This window comes from Canis lupus, chromosome 1 (assembly GCF_011100685.1).
Source record: "Canis lupus familiaris isolate Mischka breed German Shepherd chromosome 1, alternate assembly UU_Cfam_GSD_1.0, whole genome shotgun sequence".
In the NCBI taxonomy this organism is placed as follows: Eukaryota; Metazoa; Chordata; class Mammalia; order Carnivora; family Canidae; genus Canis; species Canis lupus.
The window spans coordinates 85,743,114-85,759,100 of NC_049222.1; the positions used below are offsets into that span (position 1 = coordinate 85,743,114).

The 15,987-nt window shown below is 38.6% G+C and overlaps 1 protein-coding gene across 2 annotated transcripts in view; it reads right to left on the reverse strand.

The window, feature by feature from the left end:
• Positions 1–15,987, reverse strand: part of TMC1 (transmembrane channel like 1) — a 94,991-nt gene that overhangs the window by 20,197 nt on the left and 58,807 nt on the right. For both annotated transcript variants that reach the window (XM_038525617.1, XM_038525616.1), the window contains one exon: positions 9,545–9,673. In XM_038525617.1, the coding sequence (XP_038381545.1) occupies positions 9,545–9,673 (129 nt within the window). The remainder of the gene's footprint in view (positions 1–9,544; positions 9,674–15,987) is intronic.

The following is a 15,987-nucleotide window of genomic DNA, read 5'->3' on the forward strand; positions in this document are numbered from 1 at the left end:
ATATGGATTGCACCTAATTACAATCACTGTTTGAAGAATATTTATATATACAGAGAAAACTAGGAGTTAATGTTAAATGACAAAGATATAAAATTACACATTCATTATTTTTATCCACTGAATATGTAATCACACATAAGGAAAAGACCTGAAAATGACCAACAAAATTAATATGTCTTATAGGTAGGTGATAAATTATGACTTTTGTTTCCTTCCTTAAGTTTGCATATTTTAAAACTTTTCTCCAAAAATGTGAATTTCTTTTACAATAAAATAAATATAGAGAAATAGAATAGAAGTTTAAGAAGTTTTTTAATTCCAATATCCAGTGTTTGTCTCCTAGGTAATACCATCCCTGCTTAGGGCAGCAACACTGGGCTGTTTTTTTGTGCAGAGTGCCCACCAGTAGGAACTGAGGTGGGATCTCCCAGGGTGGCCTGTCCAAAAGCTTCCTGGTAACACATCAGACAGCCTAGAAGGAAAGCTTCTATCAATGGGAGTAATAGGAAACCAACTGGTAGGTAATAAGAGAAAAGGAAAAAAGCTAAAAAATGTGAATTGAGACCACCAAGAAGACCATGAAAGAAAGACCAAAAGAGTGGCAGGTCCCTAATCCTGTCCTAGATCTTGGCCTCTGCAGGAGTGGCTTCAGACCATATATATCCCCATAATAACTCCCTCCCAATACACACATACATACACACACAGAGCATACCACATGCACACACACTTAAACCTGCATACTCATTGTGTGATGGATCTCAACAGTTCTCAAACCCAAGAAACATCCCCTCTCAAAAAAATATCTGTAAGAAGATGGAACAGTTCCCTGACTTGGAACCCCAACAAAACCTTCACAGCTTTTGGATTCTTTGCCTCAAGAGTTCTTGAAGTCATTTTTTCTCCAAAAGGCAGCAGTACTTTTGGGAAAGATATGGATCATATGCCTTGTAACAGATTCAGGGCATAAACAGAAAGAATGGTTAAATAACAAGATAAAATGATAAGACAATATGTAATGAAATAATACACAGCCCTGTTATAATAAGCAGGACAAAGATGACCTGGATTGTATAAACAAGGTTTTGCTGGTTCTCAGATTATCTAGAAGCATAACATTCACAAGACGTGAGGAGGTTAGGTTAATAGTTTTTGTTCTAAAAATCCACAATGAAAGCAGTGTGTTAGTTCCTCATGGAGAAACATAAACTGCTTCTAATCTCTAGAAACATTAATTCTGAGTCTTTCTCCCTCCCCAGGAGGGCTTTGCTCTGGACCACCCATTTTCTCCCCGCTGATGCCTTTTAAGCTCACAGAACACATATGACAAATGCTCAGTTGGGTGGCCTGTGCCATCTGTGGCCTTGGAACAACTGTGTGTCAGTTCAAGAATCAAACCTTCATCTTTGGCCTCTTTAAAATGGTGCCATGATTTAACCCACCAAACTATGTAAAATTTTTTTTAAAAATCAACCTTTTAGAAATATATTCTCTTTGCTCTCATGAACATATAACCTTCTTCAAAACCACTGGAGATATTTTTATAACTAGGTGTCTAGAAAAACACAAAAGATACTGGGAAGCCTCATTCACATACAGTGTTTGCAGCAGGGACAACAGAAGGAATGTCATTTTTGATGCACAAATTCACCCGATGAAGAAAATGGGTATAAGGCATTCCCAGTGTACCAAATGGGTTTGTGGTCCAAACACTTGTCTGGGATTCACACCTGAGTATTAAACTTTGCCTTGCCATGTCCTAGTTGGATGAGCTGGGCCAGCTGCTTATCTTGTCAGGCCTCAGTTTCCTCACAGATAAAACTGATGAAATGAACTAGGTCAGTCAGTGGTTGTCACACTATGGCCCATGTGCCAAATCTGGACCGCCACCTGTTTTTGTAAACAAAGATTTACTAGCTAATAGCTGCATTCATTTGTTGATTTGTTATTTGTGGCTCTTTGGCACTTAAATAGGAAAGTTTAAAAGTTTGCACAGTGACCAAATGGCCACCTGAAAGCAAAACCTCGGGTTTTCTACTCTTCTCACAGGATTTCTGACACAGATGTGTGGGTTTTAACCTCCATACCAAACAATGCCTAGGTTCCCTGTGGACCTAAGCTGGATGCCCTACCGCTTATCTCTGTTCTGATACTGACTGTCCAGAGTAAGAGCAGACTCTACAGGCTAAGGACTCGGTTCCCCAAGACTGCTCTCCAAACCCCATAGGTCAGGGAGTTTTATGGAGACTTCTTCAGTAAGCATGATCAATTATTAACTCATTCTCTAGCCCCTCTTCCCTCCCCAGAGGATGGAGGAATGGGGCTGAAAGTTTCAAGCTTCTAATAACAGCCTGCTCTTTTTGGTGACCATCCCCCATCCTGATGCTACCCAGGAGTCACCAGGCATTGCCTCATTAGAGTAAGCAATGTTCCTATCACCCAGGAAAACCCAAGGAATGTAGGGGCTCTGTATCAGGAACCAGGGTCAAAGACCAAATATTGGAACAAAATATGATCCTAGAACCTATATTGCTCAGAGAATTAGAAAAAGGTTTAGAAGCGCTGGCCAGGAGCTGGAAATAAGAGACCAAAATATATATTTCTTGTTATATCATAATATCACACCTGCAGAAGTGAAACTGCTTACTACCCAGCCCTTTACAGAGAAAGTCCGGCAACTTCTGAACTAGATCATTTCTAAGATGCTTTTCTAATCTGAGATCTGTAATTGGTTGAAAAATCAGACCCAGTTATTAAAGAATTGCTTCTCTGTAAACACTTTAGAAATGGAACTGAACGCTGTATGAGTTAAACTCAGAAAATCTCACTCTAAACATCAAACGAAAGTAGAAAGGCTGGGGATCCCTGGGTGGCGCAGCGGTTTGGCACCCGCCTTTGGCCCAGGGCGTGATCCTGGAGACCCTGGATCGAATCCCACGTCGGGCTGCCGGTGCATGGAGTCTGCTTCTCCCTCTGCCTGTGTCTCTGCCTCTCTCTCTCTGTGTGTGACTATCATAAATAAATAAAAATTTAAAAAAACAAAAAAAGAAAGTAGAAAGGCAAACACAGACACACACATATACACACACAAATTCAATGCTCCTTCTTTTAGAGTTGGATTTAATAAAAACATGAGATTATATTGCATTTTAAAGTTTTAAAAGCGATGCTTTAATAATACAAGTGTAAATCATTTTGTAATATGTATGCTTAATTGCCTCTAAAACATAAAAAGCTTAAAGGTAAATGAGGCTTGGGGAGAAATAGGTTTTCTTGAAACCTGAGAAATGAAATTATTCAAATGAGATGCATATAACAAAGTCACTAAGGGTCGCTCATCCCTAATAAGCTATTTAGGCCCCAGCCAAAGAAGATCCCATTCGGATTTAGGCTGAGGTCTATAATAACTTTATAATAATCAAGGGATTGAAAATTATCTTATTTTATTTCTGGATCTTGTGGTGGGTGAGAGTCAGTCATCTATCCATAGGGAAGACAGATGTTTGGAATTGGACTGAAGTGCCTAGGAAAACCCATCCTCTCTGTAAGTTTCATCATTTGAGAAAGATCATTAACCTGTGGCTATCATGAAATATCTCAGAGAGAATTCTATCATTACAACGTCCTGTCTGATGTACGAATCTCACTTCTCACATCTAAAATCACTCTGGATCAATGGTTCTTATGCATGGTCCCCAGACCAAAAGCAGCAGCACCACCTGGGAACTAGTTAGGAAAGTAAATTCTCCAGAACCTGCCCCCAGCTTTGGTGGAATCAGAAACACTGTGTTTTCACATGCCTTTGGGGGATTCTGGTACACCCTCAAATTTGAGACCTACTGATCTAGGACAAGTCCTAGCCTCATCTACTAGGATGACCCACCCCTTGTTGCTGCAGACAGACTCCAACCAATGTTCAAGTGGAATTTCAAATCCAGACTGTGCTGTCCCCTTCCTCATGCAGTCAACCCTTCATGAGATACTCAAGATTTCCTACTGATCCTTTAGCATGACATCATCCTGGACTGCTAAATAATGTCTCATTCACAGCCAGAGAACACCTATTTATTTCTAATTCTCTATCACAATCCCTCCTGTAACTCCATTATTGCAAGTGACCTGTCTAATCTTGGGAGTGCTTTGAGTTACAAATGCCACAGACTGGCTCATGAATCATGATTTGACAGAGTCCTTGAAATTTCTAGGGTTAAGCGTTAACAGTGAAAATTCAACATGACTGAAATCTGGTTGAGAGCTTTGAAGTCGATTAGATAGGAGTGGTGAGTCCTAGCTCCACCACTGACCAGCTATCTGTCTTTAAGCAAATTATTAAACATCGCTTAAGCCTGTAAGGTAGCAAAAAATCTACCTCATAGTGTTGCTGCTATGACTAGATGGAATAATATATGCAAAGTATTTTGTAGAAGTTCTCACATATAATAAATACTACATGAAAGTATACAATATAATATAACATAGAATCTAGTCTTATGGTCTGTTAGTCATAGGGCTCTTGTTTAGGGATAATCTTTCATCAGATCTCAGGGAAATCTCTTCTATTTTCCATTTATATAAATCTTAAAAAGACCACCTTAAAAATATAACTTTAAAATAAGATGGTGAGGTTTTAATTTGTTTCAACATATTCTACTCCATGCTATGTATTCAATTCTATTTCTTCTTAGATATCTGTTACCTATTTTTAAATTTTTTTTCATGATTTTATTTGTTTGTTTGAGAGAAAGAGACAGAGAGAGAGCATGAGCAGGGAAAGGAGGAGAGAGAGAGAGAGAGAGAGAGAGAGAGACAGGCAAGCTCCCTGATGAACAGGAAGCCCAATGTGGGGCTCCATCTCAGGGTCCCCAGATCATGACCTGAGTCAAAGGCAGATGCTTACCCAACTGAGCCACCCAAGAGCCCCTGCTACTTATTTTATTAATAAATGGCAAAGACAGTAACAACACAATTAAGCTGAAAGTTAAGACATTCTGTGTTGAGCTAGCTACTGCAGGAAACCCAGAGTTTCCAAGAGGTTTTAGGACAGTCATGCTGAATCTGGGTGGTTAAAATCCCTCCTGGGAGCAACGATTCCACTTTCTATGAGTCGGTGAACACTTAAGAAACATTGAGAACTGTCTGCTATGCTTGGAGAAGCCTTAGGAAAGATTAACTTACATTACGTGGTCTAACAGCCTGCTCCTAGCCATCAATTTTCCCACCTTAGTCCATCTTTATAGGTTTATTGTCATAATACTTTAGCCATAAATTTATAATTGCAAAAATATACAGGGTCACTTCTAATATAATTTACTCTGATACAATCTGTATATAATTCAGCATTTTTAACATAATGGCTGTGTCCAGAAAAATACTTCATTGCCCTTGTTTAGTCCCTGGCTACACAAACAGAAGCAGCTCACTTCAATACACAAGCCTTCAATTTTTCAGATGTGAAATAAAGGGATGTATGCTTGATTATGTTAAAATTCCACTGAACGTTAATATTCCATGGATCACTGAATCTGATGCCAGAGTCAGCAAAGTTTAGTTTTTACAGAAGCTGTTGTAATAAAAGTGAATGGATTTCATTTTAAAGGTATGTTCTCTGGGACTGAGTAATTCAACTTAGAGAAATTTCTCATAAGGAAATAATCTGTGGAGGTGTCTGGGTGGCTCAGTCCGCTAAGCATCTGCCTTCAGTTCATGTCATGGTCTCAGGGTCCTGGGATGGAGCACTACATCAGACTCTGCTCAGTAGGGAGTCTGCTTCTCCCTCTCCCTCTGCTGCTCCCCCTGCTTGTGTTCTCTCTCTCAATTCACCTCAGTTTAAATATTCATTCAATGTTATTCACTTGACCAGTTGTTGTAAAGTTTAAAATTGGAATTCTGTTAATTTCATTGTATTGGAATCTTTCTTTTTTTTTTTTTTGTTTTGTTTTGTTTTGTGTTTTTTGGAATCTTTCATATCTACTTTTAAGACTTAGCTACTGTGCAGTAGCAGGTAATTCTATGGGTCAGACATGATCCTTAAAGAGCCATAATATTCAAAAGCTTGCCTTTTATCATTGTGATAAAGGATTACTTGGCATTGATTTTTTTCAAAAAGTTGTTGATTAAACAAACCTTACTTAATTTAAAAAAAAATCAAATAAATAAAATCTTTATTTTAAAAAAGGAAATTATCTGTGCATACCACTGTAACTTATCTGTGAAGATATTCAACCATGTGCATATAAATAAATGTAAGAGCAACATTTATTATAATAATTAAAAATTAGATGTTTTACTGATAGCCAATAAAAATTAAATAATTATAGTTTGTTCGTTTATAGAATATCGCACAGTCATTTAAAACTATCATAAATGAAGTCTGTGGCCATAGGGAAATGGTCACAGAGGAAAAAAAGTAGGTAACCAGCTATTAAATATATATACCTTTTAATAAAAAATTTATAAAAATATGTATATTATAAAAATCCATAGTACTTTATTATTTACATATAAATAAACACTAATATTCTATGACTCAAGTAATCCAAATAAGTAATGCTTACTTAATGGTGAGATTGCCTGTGATTTTTATTTCCATGTTTAGCTTACACTAGATTTTCTAGATTTTCTATAATGAACCACTATTATTTTTGGAACTCAAAAAGAATTTTTTGGGGTGTGGAAATGGACACATCTTTCTCTTCGATTCTTGAAAGACATCTCAAAAGTATCTTCTCTGTCTTCTTTACTTCATGACAGGTACTCTATGGATATATTTTCAATTAGGGTATCCAGGAGAATATTAGAGAAACATTCTCATCAGCTTCTTACCCTCTATGACAGCCCCAGCTGAGATTTCTGCATCTCTGCCTGCACTGCCCATACTTTGCACCTGCTGGGCCCCATCTTACATTGGTCCCTCCACTGAGAATCCTTGCTTCCACTGGATCTTTGAAATTCTGTTCCTTTCCCCGAGACTAGCTCAAGTGCCTCTTCCTCTAGCACGTCTTTGAGTCTTTGCATTTCTGATCTGTCTCTGTCTTTCTCTCTATCACTTTCTCCCTCTCATCTTCCCTCCCTCCCTCCACCCCCAAAGTCATGTAGTGTTGGTTCCTCCTACAGCATTTACATTTTCTGCTCTTCATTGATAAGGAGAGAGCTTACAGGATTAAATGGTTGTAAAGAGTGTGAGGAATTAGTGGATTAATATTCCATCTGTACAGGGCAGTGGATTCTCACTCCAGCCAATCACTCCCAGGTGGGGATATGGATTGAATGTTGCCAGCCCTTCCAATATGTCAAGAAAAGCAAGAAATCCATATTTTTTAAAATGTAAAACTTCCAGTTTTAAAATAGGAGCTTATTAAAAAAACCAAAACAAACAAATGAAAACACTTTGCAGACAAAGAAAATACATGCTGAATCTAGGCAGTGAGCCCAAGTTTGCAACATCTCCTTAAGCTTACATCTTTTACATCTCTGAATCCCCTTATCACCTGGCACAGAGGTTTGCTCACACTGATTCACACCTAGTAGGCACTCAACTGTGTCAGCTCTCTAACTGATGGGCCAATGATAATAGGATCAGCATCAAAGATGCACCACCCACCCTTTACTGTTCAAAATTTGTTTTGATGCTGTGTTTCTTTCTGAGGAGCCTTCCAAAAGTCACATGGAAGAAAATTCTCTGTGACCTAAAACAAGAACTTGTCTATTTTCCTGTACTTTGTACTAACCCAAGAGCACTGTCAGCACTCAATAAATAATAAATTACAGTCATTTAATTACAGCTTTTATGCATCCAGGTCATGTTTTATTGACTTCATATTTGAAGCAAAATTCTCTAGCACTTAGGAAGAAAGCAGTAAGGGATAAAAGGCAAGCATAAGCCAGGCAATGGCCTAAGAAAGATATGGCAATTTTTATGTCTGCCTCAGAAGAGCTGAATCAGACAAGGAAAATAGAAATGAAACCAAGCCAACTGCATACCTCATAGCAGGGAATGGGAAGGCACAATAACATCCTGGATCCATAGCATTACCTCACGGGCGCTCACCAAAGAGCATTACCTAACCACTTTTGGCTCATCCCACGGGCACTTTCAGTGAGGATGACAGAGATGACCTAATTAAAGGTACAATCTCAAAGTCAGATAGCCATGCTGAGGATCCAGCCCAGTGTCTTGAAAACATTTCTGAGCATAGGACCTGCCCAGAGACTTAGAGGGCATGGGGATGGGTTTACCACTGAAGCAGACAGTCAGCAGATAATGCCTGCCATGTGACGAGCATAGTTGTCAGCAAGGAGGTCAAGGCTTCTGTTTGCATAGCACTTTCATTCCAACAGAGGGAAGGGAGATAGATTTTAAGCACATCTTTAAAAGAAAATGTCAGATAGTTATACACCACATGAAGAAAATAAAGCAGGGCATTGAAGGGAGAGTCTGGTAGGCTACATTAGATGGGAAGGACGGAACAGAGCTCGAAGGAGGTGACATATTTAGCTGAGTCCTTACTGATGAGAAGGCATCAGCCAAGCCGAATTCTAGGAATCTGCACCCCTACACGGAATACCAGCTAGAATAGATGCAAGAATCGTCTTGTGTTTGAGCATAAGAAAGAGTTCCAACGTTTATGGACTTCACAAAGCAAGAACAAAAGCAACAGTGGTAGATGATGAGCTCAGAAAGAAAGAAAGGAAAAAACAAAAACAAAAACAAAAACAACTCCAGATCCTATAAGGCCTTAGAAGGGGATTTGGGATTCATTCTAAGTACTTATAAGCCATTGGAGGATTTTAAGCAAAAGATTACAGTCCACCCTTCAGGTCCTAGTTCCCACGATGACTGTTAGCGATGCAAAAGAAGGACAATGATCACCTGGGAATGGGGGAGACTGAAGAGTGATATGTGTTCTGTTGTCTCACTTGAACTTTGTGGGGTAGGGGAGGGAACAGAGGTTGTGCACAGAGGCTGAACTGGGAATGAAGTCAACGCCAGTGTGGTTCAGAAAAACCTGTGTCCTTGCTGTGGGAAAGGAAGTCAACTTGCTCAAGTTCAGGTCCACCTTTCAGCACCCTGGGCCTTCCTCAAAACTTCCACAGCTCCCTGCTTGTCTCTCCACTGAGCTCTTCTCAGCCTGTGAGCTCTATGAAACAAGCACCCTATTTACTGGATCCATTTATCGCCCAATGCACTGCACAGTTAACTGTGGGAGTCTGTTTAGTAGAATTCAAAGGAATTCATAGAATATGCAGTTGATACCACCCATCTTGCCCGGCTTCTAGAAGTGTCAGCAAGCTTCATGTGGAGGGGGCTGGCTGTGGGTCCCAGCTTGACAGCGTTCATCATATTCATGGACAAGTTGAGGTCCACTGCTTTAATTCACTTTACTAGAATATCATAAACTGTGATGCTCAAGTCTGACACCTGGTCTTCATTTATTAACATCTAACAGGTGGTCCCACCTCCTAATTTTTAGTTCTGGCATAGGATGTACAAATGATAAACCACAAAGGGATAATCTGACAAGAGAAAAATGAGTATTATACTTACATATCCATATTCCAAATCCCAGCACCAGCAATAATTGCAAAACCTCACAAAACATGCCCGGAGAAAGTCCCCAATGAGGATCGTGACATAAGTGGTCAGAACATCAGAAACAGTCAGCCGCACAAATTCCTGTCAAGATATTATCCAGATTAAAGTGAGCATTTCTCCCTTCAAATGACCATAGCATTGAGACCAGGTTTGTTATGCCTCTGCATAGTATTAGCTTAGAAACAGCAAGTAATAGTTAAAAAAATAGTTAGGCACATCTAGCAAGTGAAGAATGTTTCACTCTTATTTTATTAGTCTAAAAGTAATTATCTCTACTTCCAAAAACACTGTATCAAAAGTCTCCTTACCGAGAAGATTTTATAGGCATGACACGAGAAACACAACCAGGAATATATTGACCACACGTAAGTGTAAAGCTTTAATTTGGCAAACAGCAATATTTATAAAGTTAAAAAGATGAACTTTGAGAAACGGCATACGTGACACAGGATTAGTTTTCCTAATACTAAAGATGTTTGTAAATCAGTCCGACAATAGATGGGCAATCCAATAAGGAAAGAGAGTGGTAAATGGCACAAATATGAAATTTTCAGAAGGAAATATATACAGTCAATTAAAATGTTGAAAAATAGGAACATACACTAGAAACCATTGAGTTATGTATTTTAAATGGGTGGAATGTGTGGTATGTGAATCATACCTCAGTAAACTTTAAAAAGTCCTAAAATGCTATGCTCTGATAAGAAATGGATTTTTTGGGATCCCTGGGTGGCGCAGCGGTTTGGCGCCTGCCTTTGGCCCAGGGCACGATCCTGGAGACCCAGGATCGAATCCCACATCAGGCTCCCGGTGCATGGAGCCTGCTTCTCCCTCTGCCTGTGTCTCTGCCTCTCTCTCTCTCTCTCTCTGTGACTATCATAAATAAATTTAAAAAAAAAAAGAAATGGATTTTTTTAAAATTTACAAAATAGGATATGTGTATGAACTCATTTATTGACAAAAACTCCTATATATATATATATAGGCATATATGTATACATATATGCATAGAAAGTTCTGGAAAACTATAAACTGGTTACCTCAGTGGTGTGGACTTAAATTTATGTGCAAAAGGGTATGTTCTGTGGATTAGAGGGACAGTTCACTATTTCCTTGTGGAACCCCTATGACAATAAGTGATAAATATAGGAATAGACACACAATTATAAATGTTCATTATGATCCTCTGATTTTCCTTTTCTTTTCCTTCTCAATAATTTATGTCCTAAGATTACAGACACTGAATATCTAATAATAATTTTTTTTGCCAGAAATACTAGTGTTCTTCTATAATTTCTGAAGTCTTTTGGTTTCTATTTTGAACTACCTATATAATCCCCCCTCCAAAATAACTAGTAAGAAAAAATTTTCTAATGGGGCAAAGGGCCGTTTGACTAGCAGTCATTAGGTTGATTTCCAGCCTCATACTTAAGAGCAACACTTCCTGAACACCAGATCATTGTCTACCACCTCCATGATTCTTTTTTTCTTTTTTAGTACACCTCCATGATTCTTGATCTGTCCAAGTACCATATGAAATATAATTTATCTCATATTTCTTTTAACTTTAACATGCCTTATTCTTAAAAGATAACTGCTACTACTATATTCTGTCATAAATAGTAGGTAACTAAAACATAAATATAACCCAAACAAAAATTATTATATTAAAACCTTAAAAATACAAATTTTAAAACTAATATTAATTTTTGCCAATAGTAATACCTGTGACAAGGGCTTATAAGCTGGCAGTATATTTTGGGAAGTGGTGTCAAAGAAAGGGAGAGGAGGTTGGGAAGAATGAAACAGAAGGAAGGAAAGCTTTTGCCCAAGAGCTTATTAAAATCTGTCAGTGCAGGGGCAAGTGAGTCTTCTTCTTCTGGGACCCACCTGGAAATCGAGAAGCTGATAGAATAAGCCTCAGAATTGTCCATGCTGGTGAGAGAAGAGGGACATATCGATGGTCCTTCATCAGGAACCATTCCCATTAGTCAAGGATGTCCCCAAGTGTATTAACACCCCTACGTGATGACAACAGAGAAACTTTGAAGGTCAGATGGGGAGTATGCATACAGCTCAGCTGAGATGCTGTCAGGTAACAGCTGCATGCAGTGGCTTGCCGTAGAACAGATGGAGTAAAAGGTGGGCCAAGAGAGTGTAAGGTTCCTGCATAATCTGAAAGCTTCTATACAATCGGACTCCTGTCTAGCTCCCCCTATTCCTCTAGTATTGTTCATCCCTCTTTCTCACTCCAGGCCCATTGGATTTCATTCAGATCCTCATCTTCCATACTTTTTCTGGTCACAGGGCCTTTGCATGGGACTTCACTCCACTGAATCATTGTAACTTCACCTCTTGACTCAGTTTATGCCAACGAATACACACCACTGATTTAGGAAAGTCTCCCTCACCTCACTGACAAGGGTGAGCTTCCCTAAAAATTCTCAGATTCCATGCATTTCATTCTTGTAGTACTTTGTTATCATTATAAATTTGCAAATTTTGCATAATTAATTAATGGCTTTGTTCCCCTCCTCTCTTCAAAAACTTGAAGTTTTCACAAAAGTGAGGGAACCAGGCAACTTTGGGCCCACTGTACCTCTAGTATCCAGCATGCCACCTGGCTCTCGACTTGCACTCGATAAATATGGAACAAATGATTGAATGATAGCAAACTCCTGCAGTTATTTCTGGCTATAATTTTTCTCTTTCTATTCTTGTTTTTTTTCATTCCCCAGGCAATTTGAGTTCAGATTCTAATAACTAGTATCAATTAGAGGTAGGCGATGAGGGATATTTTTTAGCTTCCATCACCATGTCATGAGGACTTTTACAGGTAAGAGAAAATTTCAGAGCCATTTTAAAGTCTTCCACATCTTCCTAAACTTCTTCATCCCACTGGTTGAAATCCTTTTTTTTTTTCAAGCAGTGTTCTGTCATATAAAATGCCAGAAGAGGATTCAAGCATTATACCAAAACATAAGATTTATTCACAAATCATAGAAAGAATACAATGCTTTATAGGAAAGAGAATCCCCCAAAAAGTGGCCCAGGCCACCTCAGGGGCACCAATCCAAATCCCTAGCAGGCTAGTCAGGATGAAAGCATAGTCTCCACACAGGTCTCCTGTTGAGCACCACACCCCACACCTCAGAGCTTCCTATTCATGGCAGTTAGTTAAAGTGTCTTGGCAACTTTGATCAGTAAACCTAAGAGTCATTAGCAGAAAAGAAGAACATACAGTCAAGGGGCATCACAAAGGACCACCAGACTCTAGATGTTCCATGGCAGGAATTTGGAGAGTATGTGCTAATGCTCATTATGTTTCTAAAAACAATTCAGCACTATAGACCAGGATGCAAACTCTAATCAGACTATGTAGGTTAAATTTGGACTCCTGCCACTGACTGCCTTTAAAAGCTGAGCAAATTATTTTAGCTTTTTAGGTCGCAGCCCCCTCATCCAGAAAAACAAAAATAGTAATATAACTTATCTCAAAGAGTAATTTAAAAATTCAAGGAAACAGCACAGGGCACATTATAGGCATCCAATAAATGTTAGCCATTGTTGTTCTGTTTAGTTGTTGGCTGCTTTCTCCTTCCCCATAATACACACCTCAATATATAGGTTTATATAGCAATCTCCCAAGGGTGGCTTCCCTGCCTACCTCTCAAATGCCATCAGAGATGGGCTACATCTTGAGGTTCTGTAGAGGGATAAAGGAACTGCCAAATTATCTTATATTCAGACGGAGAGGTTTGAATCTCATATCATCCTTGAAGACACAAAGCAGAGGGCATCCATGGAGGAGTAGAGGAAACTTCTGGAATGTTCTTAGGGAACAATGAATGAGTGTAATTTCTCCAACATTACATGCAAAGCAAATGCCTTTACTGTTTCTCCTAGAGTCACTTTTTTTTTTTTAAGGTTTTATTTATTTGAAAGAGATAGCATATATGAGTTGGGGGACGGGCAGAGGGTGAGAGAGAGAATCTCAAGCAGACTCTGCCTGAGCACAGAGCAAGACTCGGAGCTTGATCTGGCGACCCTGAGGTCATGACCTGAGCCGAAATCAAGAGTCGAATGCTTAACTGACTGAGCCACACATGTACTCCTGGAGTCAGTTTTTTTGTTTGTTTAAATGGTTAAATGAAATGTTTCTAGGTGATGGATATAGATATTGATTTCTTAAAGACCAGACTTTCCAGTACTCAGGATACTTCGTCCCCATGGACTCTACAACTCCCTCATCAACATTCTGTTCAAAACCACACCTCTGGGCCAGCTCCTGCAGACTTTCCCACAAGTATTGAATGCTCCTTCAGGGAAAGGAAGGTGAAACAGACAGGGGTGGGGGGCAGTGAGGAAAGATGATGAAGCAAGTAAAAGCACTGAAGATGGGATTTTCTTTAAAGGACAAGACAAACAGCAAAATCCCAAGAAGAATCAAATAAGTGACCTTCCTTTTATTTTAAATCTGTATATACCAGACCAACACAGAAGCTTCTGCGTAATTGGAGACAAGACATAACTATCCTCCTGGATTGCATTGGCATTCTTATCTAATAAATCACTTCCTTTTCCTCAGAAGTAGCAGCCTCAATATTATTCTTTATAGTCTGCTCTATCAAGATTGTTGAAGATTTCTTAGCCCACCTGCCAGTCTGCATTCTAGGATATATAGAAGAGAACATCTCAAACTTTTTTGAATTTTTGAAAAAAAAAACTTTTTTTCCCTATTTTTCATTTCTTTCAAGTTAAGCTGAAGACTCAAGGAGCAGCCTAGATGTGATAAGTTGTGGAAAGCACCATGACCAGACATCACTTCAGGGATGCTTGAAACCCAGAAGAACACTATGTACTCTGGTGTATTCATTTCCTGTTGCTGTTATAACAAATTACCACAGGGCATCTGATGGTTCAGTCAGTTAAGCATCTGCCTTCTGCTCAGGTCATGATCTCAGGGTCCTGGAATGGAGTCCTGCATTAGGCTCCCTGATCAGCAGGGAGTCTACTTCTCCCTCTCTCTTCTGCTCCTTCCCCTGCTCATACTCATGCTCTCTCTGTCTAAAATAAATAAAATCTAAAAAAATCCCGAAAACCAAAACAACTACCACAAACTTCATGGCTTAAGACAACATGAATTTATTTTCTTATACTTTTGGAGGTCAGAAATCTAAAATTAAGGTGTACGCATCAGGGAGGAATCTGTGTCCCCACCTTTTCGAGCTTATGGAGGTTGCCTGCACTCCTGGGCTCACAGCCCCTTCTTATCCATCTAAAAAGCATATCTCTCCAAACTGATTCCACTGTCACAGCTAGTTTTTCTGACTTTGACTGTTTTGTCCCTACTTGTGATTTCATTATGTCCATCCACATAATTGAGGATAATTTTCCTTGTCCAAAACCCTTCACTTAATCACATCAGCAAAGACCATTTTACCATGTAAGGTAACATAGAGAGATTCCAAGGATTAGGACATGGACATCTTTGAAGGGCCATTACCCCATCTACTCACACCTTGTATCAGCACACCTCTCTCCTAAGTAAAGGCAGCCTTCATATCATATCATATCATATCATATCATATCATATCATTTCATTTCTTTTCTTTTCATTTCATTTATTATTTCATACATAGTATGTTCTATGAACATGTATGGAATGTGCATGTCTTAAAATTTAGTATTTAATAATATGTAACTGGAAATACAGGAGCTTATCTGACCCCTGATAGCTTAAAAATAAAGTGAAATAAAATCCTTAATCATACCACACATTTTGGACACAGTCTTCAATGATGTGTATCTAGCATCACATACATTTTTCTTATTCTTTTTCCACAATTAAAATCACAATTGATTGGCTTAAGTCTGGTGAGCATCTAATTGAGCAGAAGGGCATCTAATGATATCTACAATTGTTTAAGTTACATCCATTTTACAAAACTAATACTTTCAATTTCTCCTTTTAGATTACAAAAAATAAGTACACAGCAAAAAATTATTCAAATAATTCCACAGTACCACATTTCTGCTGAAACTGAACTATATTGCCCAATAGGCAGGCAGATGCATGATGACATATTTAAAAGTATCTATTCATCATCAATGAACCAAAGTCCAAAATCAGTTTATGAAATGCACATTAGCAATGTCAGTTCTAATGAGATAAAATTAAAGGTTTTCTAAAGTAAAATTTGTATATGGATGGAAATAGGAGACATGAAATAGTTTATTGCTATTGTTTTTGCTTAATTTGGTTCCCCTTGTTGGGCAGAAAGCCATACAAAACATTGCCTCTTTTCTCTGGTAAAACACCAGTAGTCTTGGACTGGGGCCGTTTACATAATCATCATGAAAACAACTAACTTAAAATAGTATTTCCTTTAACA